At 47.2% G+C, this 21,675-nt stretch overlaps 2 protein-coding genes across 3 annotated transcripts in view; one reads left to right on the top strand and one right to left on the bottom strand.

The window, feature by feature from the left end:
- LOC148012158 (protein ZINC INDUCED FACILITATOR-LIKE 1-like) overlaps positions 1-21,675 on the bottom strand; it is a 93,971-nt gene that overhangs the window by 22,188 nt on the left and 50,108 nt on the right. The gene's annotated exons all lie outside the window — the stretch shown is intronic.
- LOC148012159 (uncharacterized) lies at positions 15,148-20,271 on the top strand. The gene is made up of 3 exons (XM_087668711.1): positions 15,148-15,233; positions 17,487-17,938; positions 19,221-20,271. The coding sequence occupies exons 1-3, from the start codon at positions 15,148-15,150 to the stop codon at positions 20,156-20,158; spliced, it is 1,476 nt and encodes a 491-aa protein (XP_087524837.1). The 3' UTR covers positions 20,159-20,271.

Here is a 21,675-nt window from a genome sequence, read left to right as displayed (position 1 = left end):
ACTTTTATCTTCCCTCTATCTTCCAAAAGTGAAAACATCAACACTTCTACTACAAGAGATTCTTCAACATCCTCTATCTCTTGGGCCTCTAGTCCTATCTCTGCAAGTGTCTTTGTAACCTTCTATACTGGTGGATGGCTCTGTATTGTATCATTTTATTCTGTATTGTTCTATTTTTCCTTGGGAAGATTGAACTTTACTGTTTTGGCAAAGGGAATGTTCTCTTTTGGAACTGTGGGTTCTCTTTTCTTGGCACATATTATTGCAACAACTTTCAATTCCACCAAGTTGGAGATAGACTCTTGGGCCTTTTGTTTGGTATGGGGTAGCTTTTACAAGAGTTGCACTAGGACAGTCTAATGTAGTGTGGCCTTCTCCTTTGCATCTGCTACAAAGGGGTTTGTAGTCCATGGGCCTTCTAGGATTTTGGTAGTTTGGTGAGATATAACTCTTTTCTCCACATCTATAACACTCCACCTCTGATCTCAGACTGTCGTCCTCTATAACTTTGAGAGAAAAACCTCCTTGGGCCGAAATTAGGACCGAACTCTCTATTCTTTGGTCGGATATCTTGGATAGTCATCTTGGATTCCAACAAGTTGAATCTTCCTTCTTCATCTTTCTTCCTTCTTTCATACAACTCCTTCAGAGAACAAATATCCTCTGTATGGTTCTTTCTTAAATAGTACGAACAGAAGGCTCCAAGAATAGTTCATTTTCGGATACATTCTCTGGCTAAATGTCTCGCTTGATGGCACTTTTTGCACCATCTATTACATTGCATCATATCTCTTCCATCTCCTACAAGAGTGGATATGTTGATTGTATTCACCTTCAACGTCTATAGTTGTTCTGTATTCACATACATCAACTCCTTAATGCTTGCAAACTGAATTGGATAGATAGTCCTTCAATTTTTCTTCTCCTAGAGTACTTGTAGTAGGGTTTTAGGAAGCCTCTATAATCATTGCATAGATTGGTTGGGTTGATCCAAAGGGTCCTCTATTTTGATTTTTATTTAGAGCTCTTGTTGAGACTAGAGGTTGTTGGTTCTAGTTGGTAGGATTCCACTGTTGTTATTTAGTTCGCATTGGGGGAACTCTTTGAGACCACTGTTATTGTGGTTGGGCCATCATTTGGAGTATTTCCGTTTATGGCCACTGTGGATTCGGTGCATTGTACTATAGCATTGTTTGCATCTAAGGGTAGGGGTGGAAAACCTCTTCTTGAGGTCGTCAATAGCCTTGCTTCAACTTCATCATACAGTCTTGCACCTTCCATTGTAGCTTGCAAGTTTAACTGGTTTTCTCAATTCCATAAACTTACAAACTTCTAGTTGTAGGCCTCTAAGGAAAACTCCCTTTTGGATGCCTTCATCCAAGTGATGGTTGGTCCATCTCTTCAATATGGATTCCATTCTAGAGACATATACCTCCATCTATTCACCAAAGGGCTGACTTAAGTTCATGAACTCCTCTCACATCCGCTCTTCAAAACCTTCATGCCTGAATTTAATGAGGAAGGCTAACTTTAGGTTGTCCCATGTGGCAAAAGTTCTTGCTGCTTATCTCTCATACTATTGAAACACCATGCCTTTGAAAGTGGTGGGGAATATTTTCAAACCATACTCAAGGGTTCTGGCATTGTTGGCTAAACACATTACCATGAACTCAGCTACATGAAGATCAGGGTCTTCATTGTACTCTCTCTTAAAGATGGGCGAGGGGACTACATTTATTGGCCTGTCATCAATATTTTCAAGACGGATCTGACTAGGAGGGGGACCTTGATTCGCCATGGAGACTTTTATAAAGAGTGACACTAGGGCTTCAAAGGAGGCTTCTGCCGCTAGCTTGTTCTCAACTTTGATTTTTGCCTTCTCTCATCTCATGTACCTCTAGACTCATTCTAGAGGTTGCCTCTTGATTGTGTCATTTATCATTAGGAAGTTAGCTCCACCCAATTTTTGTGTACTCAATAGAACAAAATCAGAAAGGCCTTAGTCTCTGGAGGGCTCTCTTGCCAATATTTCTTCTCTTTTCTTCTTTTCAACGTCTCTAAGTTCAGCTTTCAGTCCACTACTACAGAGGGGAAGATTTTCAATTTTGAAGGTATCAAAACTTATTCTTTTGGGCAATGTTGTGGTGCCATCATCATAGTAATACTAGCATCTGATGGTTTTAATAGTGTATAATGTGAAGAACACTCTGTTTACTAGCCTCTAGTGGATTACTAATTGAAACAACATAAGGTTGTCAATGCATGAAGCATCCCATGTATCTTACTATTGAGCATCCATGAATAGATTCCAACTCTTTTCCTTCTTGTCCTTGTGAACTTCAACTGACCAAGACTCTTGAAGCTTCTTCACAATTTTCCACTTAACACCATATTAGAGAATTTTGAAAATTTTCAAGTCCCAACTTTAAATAAGTGATAAATATTTGACCATGTGGCTAAATCTTAATCCATATTTGAAAGTGAGACTTGAGAAGGTAGCTTATATAGCATTTAGAGTAGACTCCAACTTTAAGTAAAACAACAAGATTTGACCATGTGGTCAAATACTAAAGCTATTGGAGGTTCCCAAACTGCATGAAAATTTCCAAATTCCCTAACATAGTGTTACTTGATGATGTCTAGAAACTCTTCAATGAAAGTCAAATCTCCCATGGATGGTCATCCTCTCTATTTCTGCCCTTGAGTTTGCTCTCAAACAATTTGCCACCAAGATGTATGTCTTTGTTGCTTCAACAGGGAGAGAAAATAGTCTACCACATAGAGCCTGCATCAAGATAGTGATATGTTTCTGCTATTGTGGCATGACCTTCTTGTAGAAAGTGGCTTTGGCAATGAGAATCTCCAATTCTTCAGTGGTTGAATGAACTTTATAAGAATCCATTGAATTATTCTCCTCTCAGCAATGCCATTTCCTTTATTTTCAACCCCTTCCTAATGCCTGCTGATAACAGTTTTTCTCAGTTGCATACCAAAAATATGGAGCCCCAAAAGGAACACCAAAAAAACGGAAAATCTACTACAAGAAAATCTATCTTGTATCACCAAAAAGCATGTTCTTCATAGTTTATGTGACCACAACAAGAAAAAGAACACCAACAGTAAAAAATCTTCACATAACTTATTCTCCCATGGCTTAATTTGAACAAAATTAATTACACTCTTTATAGAATTCATCAAGAGACCACAAAACACAAGGAAATACACCAGTTTGAATAGAAATCATCACATAGCATTCTTCTTCAAAGGTTCCAATAGCTTTCTCTCACAATCTCTTACTCATAGATACATTGTTTTGCATAGATTCAGTTCTCTCTCTCTTTTTTTTCGTAAAAGGTAATTGTATTAATTACGAAAAAAAGGTACACGATGGCTCTAAGCCATCGTGTGTAAAATCTCAGTACTAAACAACAAAAGAGTTACAAAAGTCATGGCAAAGACGCAGAGAAAATTGCCATATGCCACAGAAGTAAGTCCTCCCAAGGGAATAAGTCAAAGTGCTGAATGAGATCTATCTGCCAATGTAAGAGACCTTTAAGCCTCGCAATATATCCCGGAACATTAGAGGCCGAATCAAAAAGAAAGGCATTCCGAGTGGCCCAATTGTGCCAACAGCCCCAGTATCTAAAAAAATGAAACAAGATCTTCATATGCGACTGTGCCGATATGGGGTATTTGGTCGTACAAAAACCCAATCAAAAGGGCTTAGCAAGAAACCAACCACTACTCGCCAAACCGCTAACAAGAGTGACCAGATATTCTTAGCGAGAGGACAAGAAATAAATCGATGACAGGCCGATTCCACAGTAGTGGTACAAAAGAAACAATTGCCGTTAGAGATTCGACACTTGGAAAGGGCTGAAGCAAGAGGAAGACCACCAATCATCACCCTCCAAAGAAAGACCTTGCATTTGAAAGGTATCTTGTTCAACCAGCCCTCCATCACAGTTGCCTTCCACCATGACTGAGATTTCCACAATCCCCATACAATATTAGCTTTAGTAACCAGCCATTGATGATCTTTAACCAGAAGATGATACACCTAGTTAGCTGATGTCTTTTCCAAATTCAACCAACCTGCAAGGTCCCAGTCCTGCCAAGGACGAGAAAGCAAGGGCAGGAAAGGGTTGCCTGCTCTGAAGCACTAACAAAAGCTATTCCCATAAATCACGGTATCCACGAGGGATTCTGAAAAGCCTCCTGGCTGTACAAAACGATATCAACACATTGCGACTGGCAAGGGTGGCATCTGCACAACTGAAGCCAAGCCCAAACGTGCCATGCGGTTAAATTTTGGTCTGAGCTCATGTTTGCCTTCCCAAGAAAGTAATCGCGAGACTGCCAATAATTCCAGTTGAAAAGAGTTAGTATGTAAGCGGTCCTCCGCTAGATGCCAACGCGCCTTCTGGAGAACCAATTTCTAGGAGCAAACTAAATGAGCAAGCAAGGATGAGGAAGGACTAGAAAACCAAGAGTCTGCATTAAGAACATGCCACCAAGAGCTCTAAATTTGTGTATTACCATGTACAAGCCCGTGATCCTCAAGAAAATAACGGGCTATAACAACCCATGGATGATGATCCACGCACATGACACGAAAAGAGACCAACGAAGTGCCAGCATATGAGTTTCGGCATCCAAAATAGCCCCACCACCCATGCGTTTGGGGATACATGTATACGACCAAGAAATCCATGAAATGCCTACATGCAAGGAATCCTGCTTCCATAACATGAAACGAATGTACTGAGTAAGAGCATTCAAAGTAGTAGTAGTCCAAGGCAGCAATGGCAAGAAATATGTGAGCATTGGTAACATAATTGTCTGAGCCACTTTGAGGCGAACATGGAAGGGCCAAGCCTGCGACTTCCAATACAAAAACTTGGCTGCCAGTTTCTATGAAATCCACTCTAGTAGTTGCTTTGGCCAAACATCAACACCCAAAGGGTACCCAAGATGCCTGACAATGGAACCACGGGGAACAACCTGTCCCTGCCAGCCCAATGACTGTAAATCTGACTCCGTGCAACTAAGAATGGCTGATTTGAAAGCATTGATATGAAGACCAAAAGCATGACCAAAGAGCGTCCAAACATCTAATGCTTTGCGAAGATTATTCTTGTCCGCACGCAAATCATAAAACTGTCATCAGCCAAAGATTGACTAATGAAGTGCTGTCCAAAAGGAAGAGACAATCCAGCCAACTGAGTAGAAGCTGCCATATAAGATAACATCGAAAGAACCGGATGAGTCGCAAGGGCAAAGAAGAGAGGACTCAAAGGGCAACCCTGTCTCACAGAACGTGCAAGGACAAATGGCTCAGTAACACCACCATTTAGCATAACTCGCGAAGAAGCCGCAGCACTAATGGTGTAGATCAAGCGGGACATCCGAGTACCAAAGCCCATAGTAGACATAAATTTTGCAATGAAAGACCAGTCTAAATAATCAAAAGCCTTTTCCAGATCCAATTGAATCAACACAATTTCCTAATTAGAGTGCCTTGCATAGTCAATAGCCATTTGCACATTCAAGATATTATGCAGAATGTTTCGTCCCTTAATGAAACCATATTGAAGAGGATGCACAATGACCGGAAGATGCTTGTGGAGCCGATTCGCCATCACTTTGGAAAAGATTTTATACATGGAACCCATCAAAGAAATTGGTCTCCAATGTTTCAACATTGACGGCGAAGGAACTTTTGGAAGCAATTTGATAAAACCTTCTTTCTATGAGGAAGGCATGAACCCCGTTTCCCAAACCTGCTGAAACATAGTTGTCAATGGTTTCACCAGTTGGGTAGCAAAAACCTCAAAGAATTCATTGGTGAGACCATCCCAACCGAGACTTTTATCCTTGGGCAAGTGTAACAAAACATCCATAACCTCCGCCTCACAAATATCTATCTCCAAAGTAGTTTGCATATCAAGTGGAACCTGATTGTGGACCAGATCATAGAAAACTGAGTGTGCATGAGTAACTTGGTCAGAAGGTGAAGGAGAAGAACCAAGAAGGTCTAGAAAATAATTCATGCACATATTCACAATAGTCTGAGGATCAATGACCATTCGACCTTCTGGATCCTGGAGTCTAGTCATATTTTCTCGAGCAAGAGATGCATGTAGAGCTCGAAAGAACTTATGAGTCTGACAAGCACTATCTTGCAAATTCTCAGTCAAATTTTGCAATTTGGCCTACTGATAAGTTTCCAACTAAAACTCTTTAATAAGATCAGCCAAACGCATCGCCAGTGGCAGCAGAAATACATCATCTGGAGTGTCCACCAGCAGAGAACGAACCAAAGCCAATAAGTCCTCCGCTGCTTGTCGACATCACCGACAAAGAGAGACATGATGGATCCCATACTGCCGAACAACCCGCTGCACATTAGAGAGCAATCATTCAAAAGAAGCATTGCCCTCAGAGGCGAAGTCCAATAAAAATCTATCAATCAATTGCTGCATATAGCCCGGAAAGATTGAATGCTTCAAATAAGACGAGTTGAAACGCAAAGGGAGTCTATCCAAAAATTGCTTAAAAGGTGCAATGGGTTGTACAAGCATCTCAAGCTGTAGAGGAAAATGGTCCAACAAGGCATATTGCTGCAACACTTTCATTTCCAGCATCTCAGGAAGAAAATCATTATCCTGCATGATGTACATGCGGTCCAACCGCGACCATGTAGTTGCATACTGGGCAGAATGGAAAGTAAACCCTGTAGAAGAAGGGTGTATCCAAGACCAGAGATCTTGCTTAAGTACAGCAAGAGCAAACGCATTCCACACACGACTTCCGGAGCGTCCATCACCAAATGCTCTGATGTGGACTGCGAAGAATCAACACACATTAAAATCCCCCATCAAAAAACCCCGTCTGCCAAGTAACAAGGAGGTCTGCAAAGTATTCCAAAGATTCCGGTGGGATAAAGGGTCATTCGGAGCATAGAGGCCCAGCAACCATAAGATCTCTCCTTCAAATAAAACTTCAATCACCACAAAACGGCCATGTACATCATTTTTAATAAGAACAGGCTGATATTTCTCATGTACAATCATAAGCACACCAGAATAATGCATTGCATGTGTCCCTACATAAAACCAGCGAAACCCATGGCAATCCACAACTTTTCCTGCTTCACCGTGACTCTTGTGCTCAACAGCACACAAGACATCGCATTGATTCTCATGCAATACAGTCCACATGGCATGTTGCTTATGGTGAGAACAAATGCCTCGCACATTCCACGTGGCTATCTTCATGTGTATTCAAAAAAGAAAATCAGGAACGAGACACAGCTTGCCTCGATTTAACCTTTTCTACTAGAATGTCAAGGACTCCCTCATCCAAAAAATCAGCTAACACGGCAAAAGAGTTCTGACGGCCAGATTTAGAGGTAGACGGTATATCCATTGTCTTGGGGATGGAACGGGGATAACGACGATCCCATGGGGTAATCACATTACCTCTAGTATCAAAAGCCAACTTAGCAGGTGGGCCCTTTGGACCGTCCGTATATACTTTTCTAGTAGACTGATTACGAGGAGCAGAAGAAACCATAGCGGAAGCAGTGTGCTCTGAAGACAACATTTCTTTCCTACACATATAAGTGCGCATGGAATCTTGCGAAGCATTAGGCCCAGTATCCGCTAGGCCAGCATCAAACCTTTTACCTTTTTTGGCACGCACATCTACCCAATCATTGCCACGGGAATCCAAACCCGAAACATGTTGTTTACCTTTATCCAAAACTTTAGGTGGCTGGGTTGCATCCTACGATGGAGCATCAAGCACCATATCTTCCATGGGCAGCACAACATGCTCAGCATCTGAAGTCGGTTGCTTCCCTGGGCATTCGGCCATAAAATGCCCCAATTTTCCACACGAAAAGCAATGCCCTGCAAAATTTCCCCATTTCAAACGAAAGTGCAAAGGATGCATGCCAAAGCAATTAAGGCGTAACCAAGCAGGCCTTTTCCTAGCAGTGTCCCATAACATACACAAACGGTTACGATTCATGGCCCTTAGGCTCGGAGGGACCAGAACAGTGCCCACAACGTCCATGGCATCCTTTAACAGTGGCCAATAGACAACCGGACAATTTTCCAATTCAACCCACACCAGGCATTCACGTTAAAGCAGGCGCTGCAAATCTGCCATTGGGCGCCATGGCACAACATGGACCAAACGGCGATCAAAGAACAACATTTAGACAGGAGATCAGCACAATGCTTCTCAGATTTCAACAGCACCTCATAGAAGCCTCGGGGCCCAACAAAAATCTCCTCAACACACTCCCCTTGTAGTAGATTATGCAGCCATTGGCGAATATGGGAAAGCACTGGGATCCTACCAGTGAAGAAGAGAATAACAGTACGATCATAAAACACCGAAAATGAGCGCAAGACATTTTTCGGGTCCACAATGGCTTCCAGAACATCTTCAATTCCAGATTCAGAAAAAGCTTCATGATTATGTTGGACATAATCGCCAAGCAGAGTGTTAGCAAACTCCAACAAATGCTCCCACTCAACATCTTGACAATCCACAGAATCAGAGGCAACCTGAGCATAAGAACGTTCCTGATGATCCATTGTCTCTTCCGAAGTATGCTTGGTGCATTTGCCCACAAGCTGGAAGTCAGGACCAAGAGGCATCTCCTCCGTGCAAGGAACCATATCCTCTGGTTCCTATGTATCAGAATCCGGACCAAGGGCTGCCACTGTTTAGTCGATAAAAGCCATATCCAAACCAACCATGTTGTATGACCACTTGTGCAGGACAGATGCACCTTCTCTCTTTTTTCTTTTTTCGTAAAAGGTAATTGTATTATTTACGAAAAAAAGGCACAAGTTTACATGATTACAAGATACACGATGGCTCTAAGCCAACGTGTGTAAAATCCCAGTACGAAACCACGAAAGAGTTACACAAGTCATGGCAAAGACGCAGAGGAAATTGCCATATGCCAAGGAAGTAAGTCCTCCCGAGGGAGCAAGTCTGAGTGCCGAATGAGATCTATCTGCCAATGTAAGAGACCTTTAAGCCTAGCAATGTGTCCCGGAACATTAGAGGCCGAATCAAAAAGAAAGGCATTCCAAGTGGTCCAATTGTGCCAGTATCCCCAGTATCTAAAAAAGTGGAAAAAGATCTTCATATACAACTGTGCCGGTGTGGGGTATTTTGGGCGCACAAAAACCCAATCGAAAGGGCTTAGTGAGAAAACCACCACAGCTCGCCAAACCTGTGACAAGAGCAACCAGATATTCTTAGCGAGCGGACAAGAAATAAATCGATGACGGGCCGATTCCACAGTAGTGGTGCAGAAGAAACAATTGCCGTTAGAGATTCGACGCTTGGAAAGGGCCGAGGCAAGAGGAAGACCACCAATCATCACCCTCCAAAGAAAGACCTTGCATTTGAAAGGTGTCTTATTCAACCAGCCCTCCATCACCATTGCCTTCCACCATGACGGAGATTTCCGCAATCCCCATACAGTATTAGCTTTAGCAACCAACCATTGATGATCTTTAATCAAAAGATGGTACACCTGGTTAGCTCAGGCCTTTTCCAAACTCAACCGACCTGCAAGGTCCCAGTCCTGCCAAGGACGATCCACAGCAAGGGCAGGAAAGGATTGCCTGCTCTGAAGCACTAACAAAAGCTGTTCCCATAAATCACGGTATCCACGAGGGATTCTGAAAAGTCTCCTGGCAGTACGAAACGATATGAAGACATTACGATTGGCAACGGTGGCATCTGCAACTGAAGTCACACCCAAACGGGCCATGCGGTTAAATTTTGGTCTGAGCTCATGTTTGTCTTCCTATGAAAGTAATCTCGAGACTGCCAACAATTCCAGTTGAAAAGAGTTAGTATGCAAGCGGTCATCTGTTGGATGCCAACGCGCCTTTTGGAGAACCACTTTCCAGGAGCCGACCAAATGAACTAACAGGGATGAGGACGGACTGGAAAACCAAGAGTCTGCATTAAGGACATGCCACCAGGAGCTCCGAAGTTGTGTATTATCATGTAGAAGCCTGCTGTCCTCAAGAAAATAACGGGCTATAATGGCCCACGGGTGATGATCCACACACATGGCACGAAAAAGAGACCAACGAAGTGCCAGTATATGAGTTTCGGCATCCAAAATAGCTCCACCACCCAAGCATTTGGGGGTACATGTATGGGCTTCTTCCATAACATGAAACGAATGGGGCGAGTGAGAGCATTCAAAGTAGTAGGAGTCCACGCCAACAATGTCAAGAAATATGTGAGCATTGGCAGCATAATTCATGGAGCATCAAGCACCATGTCTTCCATAGGCAGCACACCATGCTCAGCATCTGAAGACGGTTGCTTCTCTGGACATTCGGCCATAAAATGTCCCAATTTTCCACACAAAAAGCAATGTCCTGCAAAGTTGCCCCATTTCAAACGAAAGTGCAACGGATGCATGCCAGAGCAATTAACACGAAGCCAAGCAGGCCTTTTCCTAGCAGTGTCCCATAACATGCATAAACGGTTGCGATTCATGGCCCTTAGGCTCGGGGGGCTCGGGGGGACCAGCACAGTTCCCACCGCGGCCATGGCATCTTTCAACAAAGGCCAATAGACAGCCGGGCAATTTTCCACTTCAACCCACACCGAGCATTCACGTTGAAGCAGGCGCTGAAAGTCTGCCATCGGGCGCCATGGCACAACATGGGCCAAACGGCGATCAAAAAACAATGGCAGTTTAGACAGAAGATCAGCCCGATGCTTTTCAAAATTCAACAGCACCTCATAGAAGCCTTTGGGCCCAACAAAAATCTCGTCAACACACTCTGCCTGTAGTACATGGTGCAGCCATTGGCGAATATGGGAAAGCACTGGAATCCTGCCAGTGAAGAAGAGAATAACCGCCCGGTCATAAGACACCAAGAACGAACGCAAGACAGTTTTCGGGTCCACCGTGGCTTCCAGAATATCTTCAGTGCTAGAGTCCGAAAAGGCTTCATGATTATGTTGGACATACTCGCCAAGCACGGTGTTGACAAACTCGAGCAAATGCTCCCAATCAATGTCCTGAGAATCTACAAAGTCAGAGGCGACCTAAGCATACGAACGGTCCTGATGACCCATTGTCTCTTCGGGCGTGTGCTTGGGGCGTTTGCCCGTAGGCTGAAAGTCAAGAGCAGGAGGCAACTCTTCTGTGCAAGGAACCATATCCTCCGGTTCCTCTGTATCCGAATCCGGACCAAGGGCTGCCACCGTTTGGCCGATAAAAGCCATATCCAGCCAAGCCATGCTTCTCTCTGAGCTGAGACGGGACGTCGACAAAGGCGAAGGGGCAAGTCAGGAACTGCGTGTCTTCCTCTCTCTCTCTCTCTCTCTGTCTCTCTCTCTCGCTTGCTCTGCAGGTCCCGCAGACCTGCAAAATCAAGAAACCGCCCGGCTACAGCAACAAGACTGCAACAGGGCTCCTGTACAGAACCGGCCGGGCATGAGCAGATGAACCCCTGACCAGCAGGGCATGTGAAAGCAGGTGAGTAGCTGAGGGCGCAGAACCAGGCGACTGTGCAGTGTCCGAGGGGAGACGTCAGGAAGGACTCTGCGCAGTAGGGCACAGTTGCAGCGCAGAGGGAGACCAAACAGGGACGACGGCAACAGACAATACAGGGACGGCGGCAGCAGACAAAACAGGAACGACGCAAACCTGGCGGGCACAGGCGTCAACAGCAAATTCTGCACCTCCACAGGTAGGCACCCGCGTGCAGGAGGACGCTCGCAGGCAGGAAGCGACGATACAGGCGATTTAGGGCTTCGTCTAAGGGCGCAGGGGCAGGACGCTAACGGCCGCCATCTCCACGCGCGCTCTCGTCGTCAGATCTCCCTCCCTCCCCCTCTCTCTCTCTCTCTCTCTCTCTCTCTCTCTCTCTCTCACAGCCGACATTTATCCCCCTTTTGTAGCCATTATCTAGAGTACCAGAGCTACATACGCACATACACATATACGACACTTATCACACTCACAGCACCGTATTTTCAGTTTCCAGTTTTTAGCTTTTCATTCAGCACTTTTATTTTGGATAGCTGGACCTCATCAGTTGTATCACAGCTTGTCTCATAGGCCAGTTTTGGTCTTTAGAAGACGTTCATATAACTCTCTCTCTCTCTCTCTCTCTCTCTCTCTCTCTCTCTCTCCGTAAAAGGTAATTGTATTAATTACGAAAAAAGTACAAGTGTACTTGATTACAAGATACATGATGGCACTAAGCCATCATGTGAAAAGGTTCTAGTTCTAAGAGTTACAAAGTCATGGCAAAGATGTAGAGGAAATTGCCATATGCCAGGGACGCAAGTCCTCCCGAGAAAGTAAGTCAGAATACTGAAGAAGATCTATCTGCCAATACAAGAGACCCTTAAGCCTAGCAATATGCTGCTGAACATTACAGGCGGAATCAAAAAGAAAAGCATTCCGAATGGTCCAATTATGCCAACAGCCCCAATATCGAAGAAAGTGAAACACAAGCTTCATGTGTGGCTGTGCCGGTGTTGGGTATTTGGGCTGCACAAAGACCCAATCAAAGGGCCTTAGCGAGAAACCTACCACCGCTCTCCAAATGGCTGACAAGAACAACCATATTTTCTTAGCGATAGGGCAAGAAATAAATCGATGACGGGCAGATTCGACACTGGTGGTGCAAAAGAAACAGTTGCCATTGGATATTCGTCGCTTGGAAAGAGCCGAAGCAAGCGGAAGACCCCCAATCATCACCCTCCAAAGAAAGACCTTATATTTGAAGGGTGTCTTGTCCAGCCACCCTTCCATCACAGTTGCCCTCCACCATGACCGGGATTTACACAATCCCCATAGAGCATTAGCTTTAGTAACCAGCGAGTGATGATCTTTAATCAAAAGATGATAGACCTGGTTAGCGGAAGCTTTGCCTACACTCAGCCGGCCTTTAAAGTCCCAATCCTGCCAAGGACAATCCGAAGCAAGGGCAGGAAAGGGTTGTCTGCTCTGGAGCACCATCAAAAGCTGTTCCCATAAATGCCTGTATCCACGAGGGATCCTCAAAATCCTCCTGGCTGTACGAAATGATATTAACACATTGCGACTGGCAAGGGTGGCATCCGCGACTGAAGTTAAGCCCAAACGTGCCATACGGTTGACAAAGCTCTTGTTTACCTTCCCATGAAAGTAACCGCGAGACTGCCAGCAATTCCAGTTGAAAAGAATTAGCAGCTAAGCGATCCTCCGCGCCGGATGCCACTGAGCCTTCCAGAGGACCAGTTTCCAGGAACATACCAAATGGGCAAGCAGTGATGAAGAGGAACTAGAGAATCGGGAATCGGCATTAAGAACATGCCACCAAGAACTCTAGATTTGGGTATTGCCATGCCGAAGCCCATGCTCCTCAAGGAAATAATGGGCTATAACGACCCACGGATGATGATCTAAGCACATGGCGCGGAAAAGAGACCAACGGAGGGCCAGCATGTGAGTTTGGGCATCCAAAATAGCTCCTCCACCCATGCGTTTGGGGGTACACACATGCGACCAAGAAATCCAGGAAATGCCTGCATTCAAGGAATCTTTCTTCCATAACATAAAACGAATAAACTGAGTCAGAGCATTCACAGTAGTAGTAGTCCAGGGCAGCAAGGGCAAGAAATATGTGAGCATCGGCAACATAATTGTCTGGGCTACTTCGAGGCGAACATGGAATGGCCAAGCCCGAGACTTCCAATACAAGAACTTAGCCGCCAGTTTCTGAGAAGTCCACTGTAGAAGCTGCTTTGGGGGAACATCAACGCCCAAGGGGTAGCCAAGATGCCTGACAATGGAGCCGCGAGGCACAACGATACCCTGCCAGTTCAATGACTGCAAATCCGACTCCGTGCAGCTGAGAATGGCTGATTTCAACGCATTGATGCGAAGGCCGGAAGCCTGACCAAAGAGAGCCCAAACATCCAATGCTTTGCGAAGGTTATCCTTATCCGCCCGCAGAATCATAAAGCTGTCATCAGCCAAGGATTGACTAATGAAATGTTGTCCAGAAGGAAGCGACAATCCAGCCAACTGAGTGGAAGCTGCCATATGAGATAACATCGAAAGAACCGGATGAGTCGCAAGGGCAAAGAAGAGAGGGCTCAATGGGCACCCCTGTCTGACAGAGCGGGGAAGGGCAAATGGCTCGGTAACGCCTCCATTCAACATGACTCGCGAAGACGCCGCTACACTGATGATGTAGATCAGTCGAGACGTCCGATCACCAAAGCCCATAGCAGACATAAGCTCTGCAACAAAAGACCAGTCCAGATAGTCGAAAGCCTTTTTTAGGTCCAATTGAATCAGTACGACCTCCTGATTAGAATGCCTTGCATAATCAATCGCCAATTGCGCATTTAATACATTGTGCAGAATGTTTCGGCCCTTAATGAAACCATATTGAAGAGGATACACAATGGCAAGGAGATGCTTGTGGAGCCGATTCGCAATTACTTTGGAAAAGATTTTGTACATAGAACCCATTAAAGAAATTGGGCGCCAATGTTTCAACATAGACGGCGAAGGAACCTTTGGAAGCAGTTTAATAAGTCCTTTCCATGAGGAAGGCATAATCCCCGTTTCCCACACCTGCTAAAACAAAGCCGTCAATGGTTTCGCCAATTGGGTAGCAAAAACCTCAAAGAACTCATTGGTGAGACCATCCCAGCCAGGACTTTTATCCTTGGATAAGTGTAACAAAACATCCATAACCTCCGCCTCACAAATATCTGACTCCATAGTGGCTTGCATGTCCTGCGGAACCTGATTACGGACCAGGTCATAAAAAACTGAACGGGTCTGAGTAGTTTGGGTTGAAGGTGGAGAAATGGAACCAAGAAGGTCGATGAAATAATTCCTACACATATGCACAATAGTCTGCGGATCAAGGACCAAGTGCCCTTCTACATCCAGGAGTCTAGTCATATTCTCTCTAGCAGGAGAGGCATGGAGGGCTCGAAAGAACTTATGAGTCTGACACGCATTATCTTGCAAAGTCTCCGTCAGATGCTGCAATTTGGCCTGGTGATACGATTTCAAATGAAACTCTTGAATAAGATGAGCCACACGCATTGCCAGTGCTAGTAGAAATGCATCATCTGGAGTGTCCACCAGCAGAGAACGGACCAAAGCCAGCAAGTCCTCCGCTGCTTGCCGACGCTGTCGACAAAGAGAGGCATGATGGATTCCATACTGCCGAGCAACCCGCTGCACATTAGAGAGCAATCGTTCAAACGAAGCAGTGCCCTGAGAGGAGAAGTCCAGTAAGAATCTATCAATCAATTGCTGCATATAACCCTGAAAATTTGCATGCTTCAAATAAGACAAGTTAAAACGCAAAGGGAGCCTCTCCAGAAATCGCTTAAAAGGTGCAATGGGTTGTGCGAGCATCTCAAGCTGCAAAGGAAAATGATCCAACAATGAATATTGCTGCAACAATTTCATTTCAAGCATCTGAGGGAGGAAATCATCATTCTGCATTATGTATATGCGTTCCACCCGCGACCATGTTGTTGCATACTGAGCGGAATGAAAAGTAAACCCTGTAGAAGACGGGTGCAGCCAGGACCAGAGATCTTGCTTAAGAACAACAAGAGCCAACTCATGCCACCTACGGCTTTCCAGCGCGTCCATTACCGAATGCTCCGATGTGGATTGCGAAGAATCAACACACATATTGAAATCCCCCATGAAGAGGCCCCGTCTGCCAAGTGACAAAAAAGTCTGCAAAGTATGCCAAAGCTCCCGGCGCGATAAAGGATCATTCAGAGCATAGAGGCCAAGTAACCATAAGATTTCTCCATCGAATAAAATTTCGATCACCACAAAGCGGCCATGCACATCATTTTTAATAAGAAGAGACTGATATTTTTCATGTACAATCATGAGCACACCAAAATACCGCATGGCCTGTGTCCCTGCATAGAACAGACGAAAGCCATGGCAATCCACAACTTTTCCGGCTTCACCGTGACTCTTGTGTTCAACAGCACACAAGACATCCCACTGATTCTCATGCAATACAGTCCACATGGCATGTTGCTTATGGCGAGAACAGACTTTCATGTGTTTTTTGTAAAAGAAAATCACGTACGAGGCACAGCTTGCCTCGATTTGACCTTTTCTGCGAGAATGTCCAGGACTCCCTCATCCAAGAAATCAGCCAACACGGCAAAAGAGTTCTGCGGACCAAATTTGGAGGTAGACGGCATATCTACTGACTTGGGAATGGAGCGGGGATAACGACGATCCCACGGGGTAATGACGTTGCCTCTGGTATCAAAAGCCAGCTTAGCTGGTGGACCCTTTGGACGATCCGAATACACTCTCCGAGTGGGCTAAGGACGGGGGGCTGAGGAAGCCATCACAGGAGGAGAGTGCTCCGACGGCAACATTTCTTTCCTGCGCATATAAGTACGCATGGAATCTTGTGACGCAGAAGGCACAGAATTCTCCATGCCAGCAACCACCCTGGAACCTTTTTTTGCACGTACTTCAACCCAGTCTGTGCCACGGGAATCTAAACCCAAAACCTGTTGTTTACCTTTAGGTGGGTGAATAGCATCCTGCGACGCGACATCACATACCATATCTTCCATGGGTAGCGCAACATGCCCAGCATCTGAAGTGTGTTGCTGTTCTGGGCATTCGGCCATGAAATGCCCTAATTTTCCAAAGGAAAAGCAGTGTCCTGCAAAATTGCCCCATCTCAAACGAAAGTATAAAGGATGCATGCCAGAGCAATTGAGACGTAACCACGCAGGCCTTTTCCTGGTAGTGTCCCATAACATACACAAGCGGTTACGATTCACTGCTCTTAAACTTGGAGGGACCAGAACAGTGCCCACAGCAGCCATGGCGTCCTTCAACAGTGGCCAATAAACAGCCGGGCAATTTTCCACTTCAACCCATACAGGGCACTCCCGTTGCAGCAGGCGCTGAAAATCTGCCATTGGGCACCATGGTACAACATGGACCAAACAGTGATCAAAAAACAGAGGTAGTTTAGACAGAAGAGCAACACGGTGCGTCTCAGATTTTAACAGCACCTCAAAAAAACCTCGGGGCCCCACAAAAATCTCTTCAACACATTCCCCTTGTAGCAGACTGTGCAGCCACTGGCGAATACGGGAAAGCTGGGGGATTCTACCAGTGAAGAAGAGTATCACCGCGCAATCATAGAATACTGAAAAGGAGCGCAAGACAGATTTGGGGTCAACAGTGGCTTCCAAAACATCTTCCGGTGCAGAGTCAGAAAAGACTTCCTAATTATGTTGAACATAATCGCCAAGTAGAGTGTTGGCAAACTCTAGCAAATGCTCCCAGTCAACATCCTGAGAGTCTACAGAATCCGAAGCAACCTGAGCATAGGAACGATCCTGATGATCCATTGACTCTTCTGAAGTGTGCTTGGTGCGTTTGCCTGCAGACTGAAAGTCAGGAGCAGTGGGCATCTCTTCATTGCACAGAACCATATCGTCGGGTTTCTCGGTATCAGAGTCCGGACCAAGCGCTGCCACCGTTTGGTCTATAAAATCCAGGTCCAGGCCAGCCATGGTGTATCACTGCGTATACCGGTCAGAGGCCGAACGAAGATCTCACGGGAGGCAGGAATGCGCAGGCCGCTCTCCCTCTTTCTCAGGCAAAACGGACCCGGCACTGGACTGACGAAGAACCTTGGGAAGCGCGTGCGCAGAAACAGACGGCCACTGTGCAGAGAAGGCACGTCCAAAGCAGAGAAGGGCTCGTTTCCTTTGATGGCTCACGCTGTCGCGCGCTCTATGTGGCAACCTGGGTGTGATTGGCTGCTGCCCCTTGGTGGCAAAACGGACAGATCAGGGCGGGCAGCAGGCAGGGGGCGACGGAACGTCCAGGCAGAGGGTGAGCTCTCTCTCTCTCTCTCTCTCTCTCTCTCTCTCTCTCTCTCTCTCTCTCTCTCTCTCTCTCTCTCTCTCTCTCTCTCTCTCTCTCTCTCTCTCTCTCTCTCTCTCTCTCTCTCTCTCTGTGTGTGCGGTGCGCACTGTAGGGCGACCAGCTGTTCACATACAGGCAAGGGCAGGAGTCAAGCCGCAGGGTCGAACAGACCCCACACTGGTCTGAGAGGAGAACGCAGGCAGCGCGTGAGGCAAAGGAGCACATCTGCGGGTCAGGAGAGGCACGTCAGATCCTCTCACTCTCTCTCTCTCACGGGCACGTGCAGGCGCAGACAAGCACGGACGAGCACGGCGACTAACGCGGCGCAGACAGGCGACGGCGGCGACTGGCGCGGGCGTGTCAGGCGACGGCGGCGACAGACGAGACGGGTCGACAGTAGGGTTCCAGTCCCGCTCCCGCCATCGCGATTCTCTCTCTCTCTCTCTCTCTCTCTCTCCCCTCTCTCTTTTTTTTTTGTAAATCTCTCTCTCTCTCTCTCTCTCTCTCTCTCTCTCTCTCTCTCTCTCTCTCTCTCTCTCTCTCTCTCTCTCTCTCTCTCTCTCTCTCTCTCTCTCTCTCTCTCTCTCTCTCTCTCTCTCTCTCTCTCTCTCTCTCTCTCTCTCTCTCTTTTTGCAAAGAGGCATGGAAGGCGTTTCAGGAACCCCGAGCCCAGACGCCCATCACCTCCCCGGACACTTGGCACGCATATGCAACCTCACTATACCAAGTACCCAAGCAGCCCCAGCTACCCCGGCCCCCAGGGAGCAGACCCGGATCATCCACATTCTTCAGCACGGGGCGGGTGCAGGACGCCATTGACAGACTCCAAAATGGCTGTGCCCAAGACCACGAGGCTTGGTAGCAGAGCATTTGACCCATGCTAGAGACACGCTGGCACCTCTCCTAGAACACATGTTCAACAGAGCCCTATGCGAAGGCTTCCCAGCCAGTTGGTCAGCCAACACCATAATACCTATCCTGAAGGCCGGAGACCCCATGGTTCCCACGAACTACCGAACAGTCATGGTTGGCCATGTACTAGCCAAGCTCTATGGATCCATACTGGACCACGAGCTGAGCAAGTGGGCAGAGCAACACCAACACCGAGCAGCAGGACAAGCAGGGTTTAGGAGGGGGTTCTGCACCCTTGACCATATCCTCACACTGAGAGCCATCATAGAGGAGGGCAAAGCACATGGAAGACGGGTGTACTGCTGATTTGTGGACTTCCGCAAGGCCTTTGACACAGTCCCACGAGCGAGGCTCACACAGAGACTACAGAAACTGGAGGTACCAACCGAAATACGATGGGGGATACTGGCACTATACGAATCGGTAACGGGCCGAGTTCGGGCACCGAGAGGGCTGTCAAAGGAGATCACCAGCACCATCGGAGTCAAGCAGAGATGCCCACTCTCGCCCACCCTATTTGGCCTCTACATTGATGAGATCTCAGAGTACATAGATAGATTGGGCGAGGAGGGATCGAGCCTGGGAGGGACACTGATACCTATCTTACTATATGCGGACGACATAGTCCTTATCTCCAGCACACCCGAAGGGCTGCATCGCCAACTGGACGCACTACAGGCCTTCTGCCAAGACAAAGACCTAACTGTGAACCTGGGGAAAACCAAGGTCATGGTGTTCAACACGTCAACCCAATGGCTCCGACAGTCGGTACCCCCCTTCACATACGGTGGAGAAACCGTGGACGTGGTCCAAAGATACGTCTATCTGGGGATTACATTCTCTGGACCGAGATTTACCCTGAGAAAAGCCACGGAAGATAGACTAACCCGAGGCTATACAGCCCTCGGGTCAATGGAGAACCAATGTGCCCGCATACAGTTCCAGGAACCTCGGACAAAGCTCTGGCTTTTTGACACCTTGGTCACACCAGCCCTCCTGTATGGGGCTCCCATATGGGGGTCCAATCTCTACCACACGCAGAGAGCCCCACAGGATCAGCCACTGCCTAAGGAGGAGGCCACCTATGAGGGATGGGACCAGATGGAGAGACCCCTAATACTTATGATCTCACGGATGATCCGAAGCAAGCCCTCCGTACCACACGAGATCGTCCGCGCAGAGCTGGGGGCACCGCCCCTCGTGGCTAAGACCCTCTTCCAGACCGTGACCTTCTTGCGCCGAATATGGGACCTGCCCCGTCATCCAAACAGCTAGCAACACAAGGGGACACTGAGTGCTGGTATGCCCGAACAGAGACCTGGCTACGGCTCCATCGCCTGCACATGGACCACCTCCCCCCACTACAATACAGCCTAGACTGCCCACACCTGGAGCTTAGCCGAGAGGAGGTAAATCGCATCACCAGAATGGATATCATCCAGACAGAGACCGCCAGGACATGGGTGACCCCCACATCGGAACCAGGAACCAAGAAGGCTTTCTACCGAGAACACTTCCTGCATATCTCCTCGGACAGCTTCATCACCCGCCCAAGCTACATGGACACACACCTGTCTCACGGGGTCAGAAGTGCCATCGGACAGATCCGCACATCCTCACACCAACTACGGGTCGAAACGGGCAGATACGGGGCCAACCCCCTCCCCCCAGAAGACCGAATCTGTCAGCTCTGCCGTCTCGAGCCAGAGACCGAGGAACACTATATCTGTAAATGCCCAGTGTACTACGAAATCCGGGGACGCTTCCACTGCCTATTCAGCGAAGGATTAGGACCACTCTCCAAGGTGATGGAATTCAAAGACCAGAGATGCCTGGGGCTCTTTCTACTGGAAATACGACGCCACAGAGACCACCTCCTACGAACCACGGAGCAAAGACAAGGAGCCACCAACCAACGCACACTCAACGACTTCTACCAAATACCAGCTACCCTCCCCACCACGGAGGCCCCACCAGCCGAACCGGCCTCCCGGCCCCCGGGGACCACCTTAGAAATAGCCACAGCGAGAGGTAAAGCCCGGCGACCACGCCCCGCCGGCCCCCATCCCCACAGAAGACACTGGTCGAAGATACAAGGGATACTACGCCGCCATCGGAGGGCCTTGCCACGCCGCTTTAGCCTCTCCATGCTAGACCGACCCATGCGGGACATCTTAGGATGAACACCCCAGGAGCAGTTCCACACCGCACTGGGAGTACCTCTAGATTGTATCTAGTCCAGATATCATTTTGTACCTACTCAATTTAGTTCAACATAGCATAAATGTTAGCTTCGCTGGGACTTTTGAAATCTCCCAGACATTTGTATGCAACATTTTGGTCTCATAGGCCAACTTGGCCTATTGTAGACATTAATATAACTTTCTTTCTTTCTTTCTTTCTCTCTCTCTCTCTACGGGGGCAGATCTGCTCTCTTTATCAGTGCATAGGGGCAGATTGCATGTGCAATAGAAGAATGACCGGTCTGCAGGCTCTGCTCGTCAGAAATCCTCAGTCCAGGTGCAGATCCATCGTTTCTGTCTGAATATGGTGCTGCCGTTACCTGCCTGTATAAGAGCGCTCAGAGAGTGCACTGAAGACTGGCCAGACAGCAGGTCTGTTGCTGCCTAGGTACGTGAGGGCTGTCCACGCAGAGGCAGGGCAGAGCTGTCCCTTGTCCCTATGCAGCGTCTGTGCCTCAGGAGCAAATCAGGGCGCCACACGAACCACAGGTCGCAGCGCAGGAATGTTCAACAACGACAAAATACAAGCGTGCAGGGGTAGGGCTCGCT

This window comes from Lygodium microphyllum, chromosome 27 (assembly GCF_053477565.2).
Source record: "Lygodium microphyllum isolate KBCC chromosome 27, Lygodium_microphyllum_v1.1.10, whole genome shotgun sequence".
Lineage (NCBI taxonomy): Eukaryota > Viridiplantae > Streptophyta > Polypodiopsida > Schizaeales > Lygodiaceae > Lygodium > Lygodium microphyllum.
Note: the sequence above shows the minus strand (reverse complement) of the source record. Positions and strands in the feature narration are given on the sequence as shown.